The 20,144-nt window shown below is 39.9% G+C and overlaps 3 protein-coding genes across 3 annotated transcripts in view; 2 read left to right on the forward strand and 1 right to left on the reverse strand.

Moving 5' to 3' along the window:
* LOC139471416 (anoctamin-7-like) overlaps nucleotides 1-2,825 on the forward strand; it is a 144,908-nt gene extending 142,083 nt beyond the window's left edge. The window contains exon 23 of the mRNA XM_071253781.1: nucleotides 696-2,825. Coding sequence (XP_071109882.1) covers nucleotides 696-776 — 81 coding nt within the window. The 3' untranslated portion in view covers nucleotides 777-2,825. The remainder of the gene's footprint in view (nucleotides 1-695) is intronic.
* A 4,628-nt stretch (nucleotides 2,826-7,453) lies between these two features.
* Nucleotides 7,454-9,867, forward strand: LOC139471485 (putative nuclease HARBI1). The gene is made up of 4 exons (XM_071253841.1): nucleotides 7,454-7,949; nucleotides 8,464-8,576; nucleotides 8,740-8,851; nucleotides 9,839-9,867. Exons 1-4 carry the CDS (start codon nucleotides 7,529-7,531, stop codon nucleotides 9,865-9,867), a joined length of 675 nt encoding a protein of 224 aa, XP_071109942.1. The 5' UTR covers nucleotides 7,454-7,528.
* On the reverse strand, nucleotides 9,756-11,528 carry LOC139471284 (dihydrofolate reductase-like). The gene has a single exon (XM_071253584.1). It carries the CDS (start codon nucleotides 11,489-11,491, stop codon nucleotides 10,934-10,936), a length of 558 nt encoding a protein of 185 aa, XP_071109685.1. The 5' UTR covers nucleotides 11,492-11,528; the 3' UTR covers nucleotides 9,756-10,933.
* Between the last annotated feature and the right edge of the window lie 8,616 nt (nucleotides 11,529-20,144).

Below are 20,144 nucleotides of genomic sequence, written 5' to 3' on the forward strand. Positions count from 1 at the left end.
AAAACCATTCGTTTGTTTGTTTGTGCATGTTATTTGGATTATATGGCCAATGTATTCTTGTTGGTTCTTTTTGTTTTTTAACGCCGCTCTCAGCAATACTCCAGCTATATGACGGCGGTCTGTACATATTTGAGTCTCGACCAGACAATCCAGTGATTGATAACATGAGCATCGATGCATGCAATTCAGATACAATGACATGCATCAACCAAGTCAGCGAGTCTGACCACCTGATCCCGTAGGTTGCCTTTTACGTCGCTTATTCCTGTTATAGAATCTGTTATTTGTTGACTAGCCGTCTTGTGTTAGCATCTATCAGCCAGTTGAACAAGATCCTGTTGCCTGGCAGATACACATTGCTTATCTCCTGTTATAGAATCTGTTATTTGTTGACTAGCCATCTTGTGTTAGCATCTATCAGCCAGTTGATCAAGATCCTGTTGTCAAGCAGATACACATTGCTTATTCCCTGTTATAGAATCTGTTATTTGTTGACTAGCCGTCTTGTGTTAGCATCTATCAGCCAGTCGATCAAGATCCTGTAGAATCTGTTATTTGTTGACCAAATAAGTTGGCTTGTCTGCCACAACTATGTTGGAAGGGGGATAACTCCTCCACAAGGTGTTTAAGGTGAATAACCAGAATTAAGTTAATCTGACGTCAGACTGGTGTTTAATACTTGTGTATGTTTGTAGATGGCTGCCGGACAAGAAGAGGACGAAGGGGACGCCGCCCCGGAGAACGTGGAAATAACTCTCCCCGAGAAATCTGTGTGATGCTTGGGTCGAGCGACCTCAACACATTAGGTTCTCATTTAAACAACAATCCACCTTAACCACTCGTTTTTTGTGTGTTGATTTAATACTGCTTTTTTCATATCCCTCTCATGAAAGGCACACACACTGTTATTGATTTTGTTCCTGAAGAAAAAAGATTTTATTACCTCTTAATGGAACCCATGTTGCAGACGACCTCAGGAAAATGGAGGTCAGGCAGCTTGGGAGAAGGTGATCTCAGATATCGTCTAGTTACATTTGAAAACTTCAGTCACTGCTACCTCAGGAGCAAACTGAACAAATTTGAAATAAGTATTTTCTTCCTCTTTAAATTTTCCTACTTGATCGATGTGCCTTTAATGTCGGTTTAATCCATTTCTTTCCATGTTCAGAAATACTTAATTCTTTGAAGTTTAACTTTCTTTTTGAACCAAGAAATCCCACCCAAGTTGTAACAGATTGTTACAATGTGACCATGTCATCACTGTGATGGCTCGGAGTTGGACAGGTTATCTTACCTGAATGTTTCTCAAGAAACAGGTGCTTGTTTCCTAGGCTAGATATTAATAACAGTTTTACAGTATTACAAATCCCGTTTCTCAAGAAGAAAAAGTAATATTGTTAAAAAACAACCCTAAAGTAATTTCCATATTAGATGGGGAAGGTTTTTTTTGTCAGAAGTATTCAACTTTTGTTTACAAGATGTGTATAAATAGTTTTAATGTTGAATTTTGTCTGTTGGTTTCGTTTGATGTTTTAAGTGTTTAAGAGCAAATTATGTACAGCGAAAGCTCATTAATTCAAACTTCATAAATTGTTTATTGTTTGAGACAATGTTATTGTTCCATGAGAATCTTGATCGGCACTGTGAAGTAGCAGGACATTGCTTGAGTCAAACGAGGAATCAGCCATAAGAACTAATTATTAAACACTTGTCTTACATATAATTTTCCCCAAGTACCTACAGAGGAAGAAATACACACTGAGCCCCTACTGTCCCCATATAAATGAAAAACACATATACGTAGTCCGTCAGCATCGTCATGCTTCATGTGAATACCTTGACGTTCAATGCACACAAATGCCACAAACAGTTTGTTTTAAATAAAATATTAATTTAAAAAAGAAAAAAAAATAGCAGAAATTTTGATGCTGCATTTCAACAATATACTACTCAAAAGAAGTGAAGGATCACATGATTCTTTCATATTGCTATACATTAGTAAATCTGTCATGTCGTGACAGATTAACTATAGTATAAACAGAATCGAGTGGTCCGGAACAAAGTGGGTATGTCCGTACCCCATCTCATATTTTTCACAGATTGGAAGAAAATCTTTTAATTATTTATTGTGGCGATCACTCTGTATTTGTCAAGTAGACCCAAGGGTTCACGGTGTGCTTGTATATGTTTGCAGACATTCCAGTGAATGGTTATGTGAATCCTTATGTGCAGTCACTCTTGTCCCTATCGACTTCATCAGCAGAGTCTGATGCCAGACAGCAAGATGTGCCATGTAGCACAGTTTATTTCTGGGCGTTGTTGCAAGAACCAGCTTTAGATATTTCTGTTAAGTATCGCCCCTACATTGGCTTCGTGTGACACCGATGTCCAGAATATATGGTTGTGCCCCTACGGAATGAAGTTAAACTGACAGTCAGGCCACAAAAGACTGATTATTTGTTTGTCAGTTGTTTTAAGGAGCTAGTTGAACAATATGTTGTTGTTTTTTCAAATGACAACACATTAGGAATGGATATTATAAAACTCCAAAAGTTCATGATGTTGGTGCGTCCAAAGTTATATTTAACAGTGTAATCACCTGGAAACATACGGTTGTTGGTTAACACCACACTCAGCAATATTCGAGCTATGTGACGGCGGTCTGTAAATAATCGAGTCTGGACCAGACAGTCCAGTGATTGACATCATGAGCATCGATGCACCTATTCTAACCCGGATCTTCAGGGTTTGGGAAACATTCGGGGTACTTCGTACGGTATATTTTGAAACTTGGTAGGGAAGGTCCTACTATGAGACTGTTTATGGTCATTGTGTTATCAACTCCAACAAATCTGGTTTAAGAAAACAGGCATCAGTTACGACAAACAAATAATCACTTTGTTGTTGTCCTGTCTTTTAATAATTTCAGATTGTACATATTGTGAAAATGAGAATGTAAATATTCACACATATTTGCTCAATCTGTACAATTTTATATTTAAAACAGGTGCATTGTTTACTACCTTTCTTACACTTGTATCACAGAATTTTCAACTTTTCTCAACTTTATATGAAAGACGATCTGTTTGTATTTTTGCACTGGTAGAGTGTATGGGATTCCCCTATACATAGTGTGACAATTAAGTGTGAGATTAGCTTTCTCGAACACATTCTTTGCAAATTGAGACAAACTGTATTCCATCTCTGTTTAGTATTTCATGGTTGCCCCTGTATTGCTGTTTAATACTTCACAGTCCTAGAGTATTCAAACCTGTAAAGTATTCACGATGCTATTACTGATTCTTTCTATCTATCCTGTCCTCCACACTTCATTTTTTCCATCTCTCAACTTTGTCCTCTACGTAATGTCCCCTCTCCTCTGTCTATCCTTGCTCCCTATAAAGACTATGTATCGTTATCAACATTTTTTGTTATATTCAACAAATCTGCTTCAAGTCCATTTTCTTCCATATTTTGCTAAAACATGTCTTCATTTTAATACCCATAATTTTTTTTAATTTTTTTTCTTTTTCCTTGTTATTCTCCCTTTCCTTGCTCGGTATATATATCATTATTGATCTTTTCCATTTATTTTCAACAAATCTGCTTCAAGTCCATTTTCTTCCATATTTTGCTCAAACGTGTCTTCATTTTAATACCCCTACATTTTTTTGTTCTGTTTTTTTTTCTCCTTTTTATTCTCCCTTTCCTTGCTCGCTATATATCATTATTGATCTTTTCCATTTATTTTCAACAAATCTGCTTCAAGTCCATTTTTACTTTTGTTTTACGGACAAGTCTTTATTTTACCCCTGTTGTCTATTTGTTTTCTGTTTTCTCCCTGTGAGCTTGAATATTTTCATATTAAAAGGGAATAAGTCCCAGCCAGTTAGAATTACCATAGTCACTGTATTAAGCGTCCTGATAAAATAGGCACTCCTGGTTTACTCTTTTACCAATCTTTAAGTAACCTTTTTCACACCCTAATAAAACCAAAAATAAAACACGAAAGTCCATATGTTCTCATGTATTTTTACAGATTAGTTTACAGAAAAGAGCAGTGTAGCAGGAATTGCCCGGTAATTTTTATTGTAAATGTTTTAGTTTCTTCGACGTTTGGACTATGTCTGTTCACTACTCCACAATCTCTGACAACAAATTTAGCTTGGTATTAATGGTTTTAAAAAGCGCCCCATTAGTCAGTTTACAAAGCGTCGGAGTATATGGTAAGTCATTCTAACCCCACTCTGTTCAATCAGACAACTCCAGTTTTATTATATATACCGTATTCAACGTAATAAGCGCCTAGGGAGGTCTCAAAATTAGAAATAGGGTGCTCTTTTTAGATTATTATTTTGGTGGAAAAAACAGAGTTGAAAGATCAATTTTCGTGGTTTATGCTGACAGCCTGAAATGTTTATACATTTGTATACGACAGATATATTTTTCCAGAATTGAATTGCCCATAATTAAGGGTACATATAACACACGAGTGCGTATTATACGCGAATAAATAAGTCTTGTGTACATTGATCAATCGGAAGGGGTGCTAATTGGGATTGTTCACTAGCCAATATATTAGCAAATATCGCCGTGGGCGCTTATTACGTCGAATACGGTATCATCTAGAAATGATTGACTCCCATCTGATAGTCACCCTCAGTTTTACTCAGTTGAACTTAGGCAAATAAACACAGTCCCTCTACAAGAATGAATATTGAATAACAGCATCAATATTGTAATGTATCTTGAATTACTTGATAACCTGTTTTTGGTTCATACAACTATACAATAAAACAAGCCAGTAGGTCCTGACATCACATTTAGTCTCTCCGTTACCTTTCAGATTACGACGCACGTCACACAGTTTTAAAATTAATAAACATTCTCTCTCCATCCTTCCTCCTCAGCTGTATGTCTCCAAAGTACTGTGATATAACTTCTCCTTTGCAAGATGTCTCTCCTGTCATTATATCATCTTGAGAAATATACCTCAAATATTGTACAGCTGTGTCGAGCACCTGTGGCTCCCATTACAGTCCATTAACTCGCCACCATTGCTTAAAACACACATCGATAGAACAGGGTTAGACGTGTACAGACCCACGTTGCATGCTTGTCAGATATGTTTTTTGACATTTTCAAGAATCCTTCTAAGACAATCTGTTTTCGTTGGCCAATATAGGTTATTCTTCATATATTTTCACCTTCGAAATTCATTTTTGAAATTGTTGACTTCTCCGAATTTGACATTAAAGATGTAGGAATAACCCTTGGTTTTTGGTGTTTATTTCACTGTTTTTCACTATATATGATTGACTTATCACCTGCGCATTGCATGTACTGATATCACACAGTATTCAATAATGGCTTGGTGAAATACTATAATTTACAAACAAATAAAATAATAATTTAATCTTCATCAGGTTATTCTGTCCTGAAATACAAGCGTTGTTGTACAACAGCAAGGCCTTCAGTCTCCAAGGGAGAACCTACCTTCCCATCCTGTCTCCCATGGTTGACCCTGAAGATGGGTAATCCACGACATAGATAATATTCAGATGGACCATCAAACTGTCAAGCTTGCTTAGTGTATCTTAGGATCAAAGCTCACTTTCTGTGTGGTTTGTTTGCATAAATTAATCCCTTTAAAATTAATTTTCTCCTTGAAATATTGACTGTTACATAGAACTAGATCAACCATTTTATTAACATTTGATATGCACTATAATCCTGTTAATTTGCCATAATACATACCAGCCAGGATTTATAAGAAAAATATTATTAATATTTTTTTCAGAAGAGTAGCCAAACTTGTTTTTTGTCAGGCTTTCTTTTTTAGGGGGGAGAAAGAAAAACCTCCTGTCCTTATATAAAGTTGTCGGCCCTGAAGCCATTGTTTCAGTTTTTGGGCTTCACTAGGACAGTTAGTCCCTTGGTCGTGGTCACTTATCGGTCAAGGCTGTAGGTGTTTTATTCAGTAGAGCAGATGTTGCCGCATCTTCATGGTAGTTGACTTCTTCACTTTGTAGACGAATATCCAAGGTGACAGGTTGTAGTGTTCCGTGTTCTAGCGCTACAGCATCAAACTCTCGTTTCTCTTCCCTTAACACCGAACACTTGTTCAGGAGCTGCTGTCTTTATTACACATTTTAAAATGGTTTGGGAACAATTACAAATTTAGTCAGTAGTATCTATTTTCTGTTGAAAGTTACACACATAATGTGCTTGGTGAGAAACATGCAGAAATAGCTTAATGTACATTTCAAGGGAGACTACTCTCTGTACAAGGGAGACCACTCTCCAAATAGCCTTTGAAAAGGGGAGATAACATCTCTACTCTTGAGACAGCCCTCCAAGGGAAACCCCTAGCAAAGAAAAATTACCCCCTGAACAGTCACAATTATTGGAAGGGGGGGTGATTATTAGATTGCTGATTCTGGAATGAATATTATACTGCATGTCTACATGGGCTTTTCAGCTTGTTGTTGAAGATGTTCCTTCACCAGATGACCTGCAAGGTGTATTGTTTGTTTGTCAGTTATTGTACATTGCTCTCCATGACTGGGCTTATCTTGTTTTGGCCCGATGATATATATACATACCCTTGTTGGCACAATAAAGTGCAATATTTTCACTTCAAAATGGTGTTTGTTGTTCATGTTACAGCCAATGTGTAAAATTTACACGTTTGTTTGTCGTTTACACCGCATTCAGCAATATTTCAGCTCTATTATGGCGGTCTGTATATAATCGAGTGTGGACCAGACAATCCAGTGATTGATATGAGCATTGATGTACACAATTGGGATATGATGACATGCATCAACCAAGTCAGCGAGCCGGACCACTCGATCCCGTTAGTTGCCTCTTAGGACAAGCATAGGCATCTGTTACGTCTGTTGCTGAAGACCTATTGTAACCTGAAATTCTCAAGTAGGCAATTTACAAAACACCAAAATATTTCAGTCAGTTTATAATCATTTTTTCGTGAGATTGACAAAAAGTTATTTAAAAGTTCAAAAGGGCTTAAAAACATCCCAATAGACCAAATATGTGGTGATAGAAAGCACACAAAAATATACATTGACTTTAGTTTTCTTTTAAACCTATCATTTAGTCACTGGTTGATGAAATTGAGCATAAAAATATTTGGAATCTGGAATACAATAAATAAAAAATTATTGTAAAATACTGATAATCATGGCATTTTGTAAATTGCCTAAGTGAAAATTACCATTTTGTATATGGACTGATTGTACACATTGACTGTAACCACGTAACCATGGTAACACATACACGTCAGAGGGGAATCCAGCTACGCTGCCACAGACCTGGCCCCGATTTCTCGAAACAAACTTAAGTTAAAAAACTAACTCAAGTCTGAGTTTTTACTCAAATCTGAGAAAACTCAGCAAAATGCATTTCTCAAACCAAACTGAGTTCAATTTTCGACTCAAACTGAGTTCGAAACCACATAAAACTTAAGTAAGCCTACATGGTAACTTAAGTTTTTATTCGGACAAAAATGGCGATTGCTAATAGACGTAAGCGGAGATCGAGAAGGAGACAGGTTATTTCCAGGCGGCTTACCGATCGTGAAAACCCACTGGAATACATGTCGGACGATGATTTGTTCCTTAGATTTAGGTTTCGGGTGGAAACGATTCTTTACATCGTGTCACTCGTGTCCAACAGACTGCAAAGACCCACTCAACGTAACAGCCCCCTTCCACCCCTAACACAGGTACTTGTTACGCTGAGATTCCTTGCTACGGGAGGCTTTTATTCCCTCATTTCTGACTCCTTCTCGGCAATATCTGCACCGTCGGTCTTCCGGTCTGTCCGAGATGTTTGCACCAGTCTATGTTCAGCTGCTTACCAGTTAGTGAGGATGCCGACAGGATCAGACGCAGACACCACAAAACAGAAGTTTCACAAAATCGCAGGTAATTCATCGATCTTTCAACCGTTTTAACATTACGTTATAAAAGTAAAGGGGGCATAACTCTAAGTGCAAGTTAGAGCAATGCTAAAATCCGGAGTTTAGAAAACGGAAAACGGCATTGTTTTGAACAGGCATAATAGTTCCCTTAGGCTACATTCTGTAATTGTATAGTGTAAAATGTTCAGGTATGAATCAATATGAAATTACCATCCACCATCATCCTTTTAACCAATAAAAATAATAAAAAATAAGAATGTTTGGTATGTTTATCAAATAATAAATCATTAACAAGTATTTGAATTATCTGACATTTTCAAAAGTAGTGTGCATTGACCTTGATCATATCAGTAAGTTTATTCATAAAGCTGAAACTTGACATGCTTATTTGAGTAATATTTACAAGTATTTTGCTGTTCCATATTATGTTCACTTCATTTAACCTTAATTAGGAGGATGAATGTTTTTACACAAATATAAGATTCCAACCAATTAAAAATAAAATCATTTTCTTTCAGGATTTCCAAATGTGCTAGGGTGTGTAGATGGCACATTTGTAAGAATCATAGGCCCAAAGGTGAATGAAGGTGACTACCTGAATCGTAAAGGCTATCATTCGATGAATGTTCAGGTATGTATATAAATGGTTCACACAAGTTATGTATTTATTAACACCAACAAAAAATTAAATTATGATTACATGATCCCTAACAAATAATGGGAATTTTATGTCATTATTTACAAATGAAAGTATATTTCAGTACCAATGAAAACAGGCCTCTGCTCCCTTTCAGATGATCTGTGATGCAGAATACAGATTTATCAACTGTGTAGCAAAATGGCCAGGAAGTGTACATGACAGCAGGATATTCAGGGACAGCAGAATCAGTGTTGCGTTTGAAAATGGTAGGTATCACATTTGATTACCAGACTTTGTAGTTGCTATGAACATCGGTACAAATGACTATTAAATAAAAAATATTTCTGGTGTCCCCCGCCGTGATATTGCTGGAATATTGCTAAGAGCGGCGTAAAACCATACTCACTCACTCACTCAGTGACTTGTGACAAACACATTGAAACTGCGTCTATGTGGTTGGTTGGTTTGTTGTTAAAACGCCGCGCTCAGCAATATTCCAGCTATATGACGGTGGTCTGTAAATAATTGAGTCTGGACCAGACAATCCAGTGATTTTTGTCATGAGCATCGATCCATGCAATTGGGATATGATGACATGCATCAACCAAGTCAGGGAGCCTGACCACCCGATCCCATTAGTCGCCTCTTACGACAAGCATAGTCGCCTTTTATGGCAAGCATGGGTTGCTGAAACCTATTCTACCCTGGATCTTCACGGGCCACGTCTATGTGTAATGACGACGAATACTTCTTGGGGGTTCATGGGATTTATTATGTCTGTTCAGATCAGGGATATGGAGATCCCACCACAGTATGGATACGGATGATAATAAAGCAACAGGTGCTATTCTTGAACTTTTCAATCGCAACATTATCTTACATACGACACAAATTTGAGCTAAGAGCTCTTTTTGGTGGAGGTTTGTTTGTTGGTTGGTTAACACCACACTCAGCAATATTCAAGCCATATGACGGCGGTCTGTAAATAATCAAATCTGGACCAGACAATCCAGTGATTTTTGTCATGAGCTTTGATCCATGCAATTGGGATATGATGACATGCATCAGCCAAGTCAGCGAGCCTGACCACCTGATCCTGTTAGTCGCCTCTTACATTGGTGGAGGTACATTAAATCTTTCTTATGACATTATATAGACAAGTAAGAGATGTTGGTGCTTGTAGCACAAGCGAGTAATTATTACAGAATTGGTTTTATGAGCATAAATTTGTAAAGGAAATTTGTGTAAACTAGCTTACAGTAGATCTGTCACCCAGGCCTAGTGCATCTCCTGGCCAGTATGACATGTCATCTCAGTTGGGTTTAACGCCGCTTTTAACAGTATTCCAGTCATATCACGGCGTGTCAGCTTAATGTGGAAGGAAAGCCCGAAGTGATGCAGGTCTAAGACGTTTACCACTTCAGTGAAACCAACGAGCAAGTTAGTTCTTGCTGACGCTAAACAAAGATCTGAGTACATCCCATTACGGGTCACGCCAGAACGACCTTTTGCAAACTTTGACCGACCACTGAAACGAATGACAAGAAGTCGATATTAGCCAATGAGAAAGCAGCTTTCTCAAGCTTTATGGCACTCGTTTCAACCTGGCGACTTCCATTTCAGACTACGCTTGAAAAATATGTTGACAGTTCTCGATTAAAATTTTGAAAACTGAACAAAAGAACAATCCGGAATGTCTAATATATGGTTACGATTGTATGGTAGTGCTTCCCTCGTACTGTGCAACGCCACCTCCATTCAAATGTTTATCCTACGGAAACGAGATAGACAATAATTTTGATGGAATCAGTCATACTGGCCGTAACTGTTGTTCGGAATACCCCGTGTTAAATATATTGAGGTTGCCTGTTTAGAAAACACATTCCGACTGTCACTTTCATGATCTGGTAAGCGACGCTTTGATTGGTCGGATGAAAGGTCGGTCTTACGTGACCCGTAATGGGATGTCCTCAGATCTGTGTTTAGCGATAGCAAGAACCAGGATATGATTTTAATGCGACTGAAATGGCATGCAGAGGAAAACAGTCATATATTCATTAACATCAACAGCAACATTTATTTCGCAGTGTTACATAGTAACAGTCAAGTTATAAGCTGAGATATAGCAGTCCAGTCTGTTTGTCATTTAAATTTCAAATGTGTCTTTTCCATTAAAAATAATAAACATCAAGTTGTTGATTTTTGTGTGTGTTTTTTTATAAGTATCAAGTGTGCTTCACTCGTAATGAGTAAATATCCCGTACCAATATAGACATTCGCATTGAAGAAAATGATATTTTATGGTCATTTAACGAGCGCATTCACCGCATGATCAAGACACTCACTGTCTATACAATTTTGTCGTAAACTTCAAACACAAACTCTATTCCGTTATCTGAGTGTACACCTGTCGGTACGTGTTCAACACCCTCAGTCTTCTTGAAATGCAACCCTTCTAGAGAAGGCATGAACGTATCACACTCAAACTCCGCCATCACTCGGGTAAGATACACGCGAGTGCTCCACGGGCCTTCAATTGCTTCTTTATACACGGAACTGCCACCGATCACAAACACAGAGTCTATCTTATCCTTCCCCTGTCTCTCGGTATACTCCAGAGCTTCCTCAAGACTCCTCGACAGAACCACGCCTTCTGGAGATGTGTCCATGGTCTTGCTCAACACAATGTTGATGCGATTTTTCAAAGGGCGAAATTTGGCGGGAATTGAATTCCACGTCTTGCGACCCATTATCACCACGTTAGTTTTGTTGTTTTGAGTTGAGCTTGATGTAATCGACTTGAAAAATGCCATATCTTTCTTAAGCTTCCATGGTAGCTGCCCATCTTTGCCGATACCTCCGTTCTTACATGCAGCGACAACAAGCTTGAGACGAAAATCCGCCATGTTTAGGTTTAATATTCCCACGGCAATATACCATGCAGCCTTGTTCCCTGGCTTGGCGCAAGTTGACGACGCGCATAGGGAGCCGGGAACCAGCTTACCCAGGCTATGACTGCACATTGGCCGCCTCCACCAGACGAACAAACATGGCGGACACGACATGTATCTACTTTAGAAAAACACTAGAACGGGTGGTTATATTTTTTTCATAGCATTTTCATCAATGCTCTTGCAATGTATACACCACGAGAATAACGTCCATTGTTACTTTAAGTGAAGAAAAAAATTACTTAAGCCGTTTCGAGACGCGAAAGTGGTCGTCACATCGGCGAAATGTAAACAATGATACACACCATTTTCAACAGTGATATTTTCGTTAATATTACGTGTCAACTCGCTGTTGTCATGAAATCGTATACATAATACATGAAATTAAACGACCACATTAATGAAATACCGGTAGCATCTTTAGTTTAGCTAATCTGATGACCCAGAATCGTTCCGTTTTCTCCCATTGTAAAGTGGTGGGTTCGGCGGGGTGCAGGCTAATACGGCACTTCGGCAAAACGTCACCGATTTCTCTGGCGAAAACGGCTTGAGTCGAGGTGCCGTTTCTGCCAATTGGTGCCGTTTTCGCTATAACTCTGTTTAGCGGAGTTATTGAACGCCAAGTCTATTAACTAGAAAAAATAAACACTTTTGATCCGTAATAATGGTATTTAATGATAGGGTTTGTCATTGGTTCTGACATTTGGCCTTTGGATTTTATTCACGTGATAAACAATCTATTTGGCATTTGTTTTCTTATTACACAATGAAATTAATCATAAATAGATCTAATAATTTTGGATAATGTGGTCGTGTAATTTCATGCATTATGTGTACGATTTCGTGACAATAGTGCTAAAACTGCATCAAAGTGGCTACAACGGGACCAGTTTACAGTAAATATGGAAATATAACGAAAGGATTGTGTATTTATGATTTATTTAGGTATGTCATTCACCATCAAAAAGCACGTGAGTTTCGTTCCATCATTATGACATGCACCAAAAGAATCCACCAACTACTAACTTCTATACCTGAAAGGGGGGTCGGGTAGCCTGGTGGTAAAGCGTTAGCTCGTCACGCCGAAGACCCGGGTTCGATTCCCGACATGGGTACAATGTGTGAAGCCCATTTCTGGTGTCCCCCGCCGTGATATTGCTGGAATATTGCTAAAAGCGGCGTAAAACCTCACTCACTCACCCTATACATGAAGAGCTAAGAGCCACAAGGGCCGATGTCACGTCGAGTCCGTTTTGAGAAAAGGAATGAAAACCATATTAACCATATGCATGCTAATGAACATTTTTTATTCACCTAAATTCCTAAACTTTAACATATTTTGAAAGCAAACCTGTAAATGTTGTTATAAAAAACATTCAAAAAAGGAAATTAACTTACGTTTTTAATTTGTGTAAGGGTGGAAAGGGCCAATGTTTGTATATTGGCCCTTTTTACCCTCAGGCATTTGCATGGGATTTAACACGCGAGATTGATAAACTACTACTGAAAGTACAAATACATACTATTGAAGGTCTTTTAAAACTAATGCCAACTTTGTTGAAATAGTTGAGACAAAATAATAATGTGTTTTAACTTTCAAAATCTCTTTAACAACCAGTCTCAAACCATACACGGAAATGAGAGCTAAAAGGGCCAAAATCTAACAAAGTGATTTTGGCCCTTTTTCAGAATATTAAGTAGCTATATTACAGAAACGTATAAATGAAAACATACAATAATTAGTAGACAAGTACTCATAGATGTTATATATGCATATACTATACAAAAAAGGGCCAAAGTGCATTTTGGCTCTAAGCTCTTCACATATCTCTTTTTCCCGTGTCAGCGGGCATCTCATCATAAATTACTTGAAAGAAATTGGTCTGTATAATAAATTTTAAATATGTATGTGAATAATTAAATGCTTGTTTTTAATGTGGTGTGATGCTGTTAGCAACTGACATTATCAAAGGCTCTGTCCATCAATTTTCATCAATTGTTTTTAAATATGACATTGCATAAATAACTAAATTGTGTATATACTAGCTTGGTCTCGTCGCTATATGGCTGAAATAATGCCGATGCGACGTTAAATTTTAACTCACTCACTCACTCACTCACATATTTACAAGAACACTCTTCACAAGTAGTCCGACAATGGACATCACTGCGGCACTGGTCCGTGCAGGTAGGAACAACGTATCAGAATCTGGCTCAGGGACAGGTCGCCGTCTCTTTGAGGTCACCTCAGCACCTCTCGCACTGGCTTCCCGACGGAGATGTGATCGGAGTCTACCCTCTAGGATCTGTCGTCTTTGAGCTGGCAACATTGAAGCTTCTATAAATCTATTATATACATTTTATAGTCAAACTAATTTCTCTAAATCATATATATATACTCTGCAAAAAAAAGAAACGCAAGGTAGTAAAATGGTAAATATCTGACAGAGTGCAGCCGACATCCATACAGAAATAATACCAAGAATGGATTGGCCATTTCTGCATTGACGGGGATTGATTTGTGTGGAAAGAATGAGGTACTGCAGAAATTTGGTGAAAAGATGAAAAATCACAAAACACAACCACACGAGAGTCTGGCACCGAAACACACCAACATGACATGCACGTGCACCATCACTTGTTGGGCTATAAAAAAAAAAGCGTTGGGTTTTCATTTGCATGCCATCGCAATCTCACAGCAGGTGACCCGTGAAGATTCCGGGATAGAATAGGTCTCCAGCAACCAATACTTGCCTTAAAAGGCGACTATGCTTGTCGTAAAAGGCGACTAACGGGATCGGGTGGTCAGGCTCTCTGACTTGGTTGATACATGTCATCGTATCCCAATTGCGTGGATCGATGCTCATGCTGTCAATCACTGGATTGTCTGGTCCAGATTATTTACAGACCGCCGTCATATAGCTGGAATATTGCTGAGTGTGGCGTTAAACAACAAGCAAACAAACAAACTTACAGCAGGTGAACAGTGAAACATGTCGCGACTAAAGGGAGCACAAAGCAACAACGCCTACTGCCGACTGCAAACAGGGTGTCTTCCGCTGTAGCCAGGTTTTTCCACCTAGCACCAAGCACCATAACAAGACCATGGGACCGTTTCAGGCCCACGGGACAACACACGACCTGCCAAGATCCGGTCGACCACGTATCAATAGTAGAGGACAGAACAGATTCATATTACGTGAAAGAACCACCACGACCACCTCTGCAACTACGGCAATACCAGGATTGCGTTGGATATCAGCCACGACAATGAGGACCCGTTTACACGCTGAAGGTATTCGCGGGAGGCGACAGTTCGAGGCGTCATTTTGACGGCTGCTACGTCAATGGTGTCAAGGTCACAGAGTATGGCCACTGCGGCGATGGTTTAGTCACCAGTCACTTTTTATGCTTCGCCGTGCGGATTGTAGACGTCGTGTTTACAGGCGTCGGTGGAATGCTATACACGAAACTGTATACAGGAAGTGGGCAGATTTGGTGGTGGCAGTGTGATGATGTGGGCGGCGATCTCCTACACTGGAAGAACATACTTGGTGCAAGTTCTGGGGAATTTAACGACACAACGTTACACGAATGAGATTTTTCGGTCACACGTTCTTCCCATTATGCAACAAGCGAACGTCATTTTCCAACTAGAAAACGCCCGGCCTCACACGGCAAGACTGACAACAGCCTTTTTCAGGGATCAGAACATCCAGGTCCTGCCATGGCCCTCCAGGTCTCCAGATTTTAACCCAATGGAACATTTATGGAATACACTGGACCAACGACTGCAAGCACGTCAGCAACAACCACAGAACCTCCGACAGTTGGCACAAGCACTGCAGGCAGAGGGTGAACATTCCCCAACGAACAATTGGGGATCTGATTGCTTCCATAGGACGACGATGCCAGCCAGCTTTGGACTCTATGGTGGCTATATATGGTATTGAGAACAGATGGCCTTCACCTTATTAATCTCCTGTTCCACGTGTGCCGTAACAGGCGACCATGCTTGTCGTTAGAGGCGAATGGCGGGATCGGGTGGTCAAGGTCGCTGACTTGGTTGATGTATGCCATCGTATCCCAAATGCGTAGATCGATGCTCATGATGCCGATCACTGAATTGTCTGGTCCAGGCTGGATTATTTACAGTGCGGCGTTAAACAACAAAAAAACTCAGTATATCTGAATAAGTTGATACATACCATTTTAGAAACAATAACCTTGATCAAATGGATTGTAACGTTTCATGTTTTAGTAGACAACACATTAAGTGTATCAATATAAAACCTCTACCTCAAGCCAGGGGCACGACCCAGTCGCCTAAGGCGCCGCGATTCGCTGTGCAGAGTTACGTCCCTTGGGCACACCAGAAATCTATGATTGTGGGTTCGAATCCCGGTTCGCCCCGATTCAGCTTCTATGTTTGTCAGCACCATACCCGTGCTCGTGGGTTTCATTGAAGTGGTAAACGTCTGAGACCTGAATCACTTCGGGCTTTACCCCGGCATTAAGCTGACACGCCGTGATATAACTGGAATATTGTTAAAAGCGGCGTTTAACCCAACTCACTCACTCACTCACTCACTCTACCTCAAGTCACAACACGTGGATTAGCATAGTGTGCACACCAGTTTTTACGTCCGTAGTTCCACAAACGCCATATTATATTGAAGTCAATTCTAAAACAGTGCTTCCAAGAACATTCAAGTTCCAGGAGTGGGCGAGTCCTTTCCATTTTTTGTGCAAAACCGGTTTACCATTCCTCCTATTTTGAACAGGATTCCAGCCTCGATTGATACTGTATTTAAGCCTTTCTTGTCCACTTTACTCTACACAATCTTTGGTTCATAAACAGCCCATCTAGGTGTAGCTGGGAAATGCTTCATATAATGTCGTGCCTGCAAAGAAAATCTCCTAAATGTCCGCCTACTGGGATCTGTGTAATTCGGGAACTCAGTTTCGTTGATTGGTTTAACTGTTGGAGTATAATATTGTGTAAAATCCATTGTACTTTGTGTTAAATCATCGTAAATATTTTCGAATGTGTTTCCCAGAAAAAGAAATTCTTACTTACAATATTGAAGCCAAACCGGTTTGAGAACAGGAGGTCGTCTCGCCCTTGTTAACACTGCGTGGTAGGGCAGGTTCTCCGGGTAGATTTGTATACTACCTCATACGACAAAGATCTCTACGCAGCCTTTGTGGCAGTGATGATATCGGAATAGTAACGAAGGTACCCTTGATGAATGTTATTCTTTAGTTAAATCACAGTTCTGCAACACTGTTAATCTTTTGGCACCTAAATGCGCGTGTGGTCGCTGACATTGATTTCTAAAATCTTCACATATTAATGACGTAACGAGAACAAACGATCACAAGCTCTACAAATACATCCCTCAACTACATTAAGCGTACGGTAGGCCTACTTCTAAACACGTACAGACAATCCTTCTTCTCACCTGCTTCTGAATTAATATTTCTTGTTTTTACTACCGATTTCTCAATTTTACAAACGACACAGAACTTGTGGGATACTTTCTCTCTGTAACGCCTTGTTTCCTTTATTTACATCCGTAACCAAGGACGCTACACATGCGCACTCATAACCAGATACAGTACAGGTTTGAACCACTTTCTGCGTCGGCTGTTGGCTAAATCGTGCTGAGCCTGTGTAGCCTACCACTAGCCTACCTATAGTGGAACAATTCAGGCTGACGACAGCGCTGTTACCGAGTGGGTAATGAAGGTTGTCACGCGCAGGGAAGGAGCGTGGTGCGAAATTAAGACAAGGGAGTTAACTTTTGTACAAATACGATTACCTCCCTTTGACTATTAACACGCAAGCTCTTCACAGCCACAGCCCGTATACCAGACCCTGCTATCTCTTTGTATGAAAGAAGCATTATAGGAATTCATGTAATTAGTATCGTGTGTATAGCTACCAAATGCGAAGGAATAGTTTCAAATAAGTGTACATGCAGTAGGCCTAACTATCGCTAAACAGCGGTTCTCATTGGAATGGCGGCAGCATCGGCAACCGAACACATTCAGTCATATCCGTTAAATTCCGCATTTCGCCGAACCACTGCTACACTGAAGTCTTTGAAAGGCATTTAGAATCAAATCAGTAATGAGTTGTCCAACATAAGCAACTATCAGCGCTATTTACTGTACATTGTTGGCTTATTGTCTATTGCTAATCACCCATTAGCTCCAAATTATCTGTTGGCTTCCCTTGTTAGGGGTAGAAAAGGTCTTCAGCAACCCATGCTTTCTGTAAAAGGCGACTATGGTTGTCGTAAGAGGCGACTAACGGGATCGGGTGGTCAGGCTCGCTGACTTGGTTGATGCATGTCATCGTATCCCAACTGCGTAGATAGATGCATATGATGTCAATCACTGGATTGTCTGGTCCAGACTCGATTATTTACAGACCGCCGTCATATAGCTGTAATATTGCAGAGTGCGGCGATAAACAAGAAACAAAAAAACTCCAAAAACTGTCAACTGTCCAGATAATGTTAGCGAATGGTTATTTGATTTCTAGGCTTGTATGACGGCATCAAATTCCTCCTCCATTCGTAAACCTTATTTGCAACGGCAATAGATAGAATATCTTTATTAACTCGTGAAAGTGTGGTTTCCTGACTTCACTTGAGATGTACATAGTATTTGACAAAAAGCACGAACTAGTCCTTATGTATTCGTGTCTCGCTCTCGCTCGGAAATATTAGAATTTCCTCACTCGTGTTGTAAACGTAAGATGAGACGGACACGAAAATAAGAAACTCTGAGTTGTTTTTATTTGTTTAAACTTGTTTGTTGTTTAACGCCACTCTCAGCAGTAGCATACTTTAATGACGGCGCCTGTGGAAATAATGTAGTTTGAACCAGACAAACAAGTGATATTAAAAAAATGTCCCACGCAATCTGTGCACGATGACCCGAAATCAAACACGTCACTGAGCCTGACCTCCAGATCCATAGAGTCGTCTTGTAGACACGTATGGGTTGCTAGGGACAACCAGGAATCCCCATGGAGGGAATGTTGTTGTCACTGCAGCTTCTTGTCAGTGTTGTAGATGCAGGATATATATTGTTGTTTTGATGAGTACAAAATATTAAACGTTTGCTGAGACCGTTTCCAATTTAATTATGGCGGGGGCACGGGTGGCCCAGTCGTCTTAGGCGCCGCGATTCGCTGTGCAGAGTTGCGTCCCTTGTGCACGCCAGAAACCTATGATTGTGGGTTCGAATCCCGTTTCGCCCCAATTATGTTTCTAGGTTTGCCAGCACCATACCCGTGCTCGTGGGTTTCACCGAAGTGGTAAACGTCTGAGACATGCATCACTACGGGCTTTCCTCCCACATTAAGCTGACACGCCGTGATATAACTGGAATACTGTTAAAAGCGGCGTTAAACCCAACTCACTCACTCACTCCAATTTTGGCACGAGGTGAGTGGCATTCAGTGTGTGGCGAATGACATTACTGTTTCCGAATGTTATTAAAACTTTCTTGTTACACAGATAGGGCTACGTTACAACGGCAGACCAGCTTCGTACCAGTTAACGACACAAACCACTGTGGATTATTCCTATCATGAATGAGGTGAGGTGAGGTGAAATTGGGTTTAACGTCGCGTCCAAGATTATTGCACTTATATAGCGACGTACATGCACGTGTGTGTGTTTGTTGCTGCTTGTACTAGTCTGGACTGATGCCGATTTATAGTGCCAGCTCACTGAGATACCATGCCGCAGTTTAACATGAATACCCCACTCAGACACAGTATACTGACTCTGCGCCGACCAGTTCTTGTTTAAGCCCCGTAATGCCGAGCGCCAGACAGGGTAACAACAAGTACCATCTTTTAACGTCTTTTGGTATGACGCGGCCGGGGATCGAACCCCGGACCTTCCGCTCTCCGGGCGGACGCTACCACTAGACCACGGAGGCGGCCTATCATGAATGAGGATAGATTCGCTGGACACGCTACTGTGGCGTGGAGGTATTAACCTTTTTCCCAATTATGTCTTTTATTGTCTGTCGTTCAGTTTTTCACCAAATGGTACTTTTTAATTTTACCGTATTCGACGTAATAAGCGCCCTGCTCTAATAAGCGCCCACGGCGATATTTGCTAATATATTGGCTAGTGAACAATCCCATTAGCACCCCTTCGGATTGATCAATGTACAAAAGACTTATTTATTCGCGTACAATACGCAATCTTGTGTTATATGCACCCTGAATTATGGGCAATTAAATTCTGGAAAAATATATCTGCCTTTCATAAACATTTCAGGCTGTCAGCATAAACCACGAAATCTTTTTTTTTCACCAAAATAATATTCTAATAAGACCCCCCTATTTATAATTTTGAGAGCGCCCTGGGCGCTTATTACACCGACTACGGTTTTTGGTTTCCTTGTCATTAGTGTTTATCTCTAGCTAGTTATTCAGTTAGCTTGACGATGTTAACCAAAACTAAATATGAAATAATATAATACAATAATAAATATGTTTGTTTCTTGTTTAACGCCGCATTCGGCAATATATCAGCTACACGACGACTGTCCGTAAAAATCGAGTCTAGACCAG

The sequence above is a fragment of the Haliotis cracherodii genome, unplaced genomic scaffold (assembly GCF_022045235.1).
Source record: "Haliotis cracherodii isolate W230 unplaced genomic scaffold, xgHalCrac1.p SCAF_22, whole genome shotgun sequence".
In the NCBI taxonomy this organism is placed as follows: domain Eukaryota; kingdom Metazoa; phylum Mollusca; class Gastropoda; order Lepetellida; family Haliotidae; genus Haliotis; species Haliotis cracherodii.

What these genes read in the sequence shown, in the direction of transcription:
- LOC139471485 (XM_071253841.1), top strand. Translation starts at nt 7,529, where the DNA reads ATGGCGATTGCTAATAGACGTAAGCGGAGATCGAGAAGGAGACAGGTT. An exon ending in GAAGTTTCACAAAATCGCAG is followed by an intron (nt 7,950 to 8,463) that starts GTAATTCATCGA and finishes ATTTTCTTTCAG; the next exon opens with GATTTCCAAATGTGCTAGGG. An exon ending in CAGTGTTGCGTTTGAAAATG is followed by an intron (nt 8,852 to 9,838) that starts GTAGGTATCACA and finishes TGTGTAAACTAG; the next exon opens with CTTACAGTAGATCTGTCACC.
- LOC139471284 (XM_071253584.1), bottom strand. Translation starts at nt 11,491, where the DNA reads ATGGCGGATTTTCGTCTCAAGCTTGTTGTCGCTGCATGTAAGAACGGA.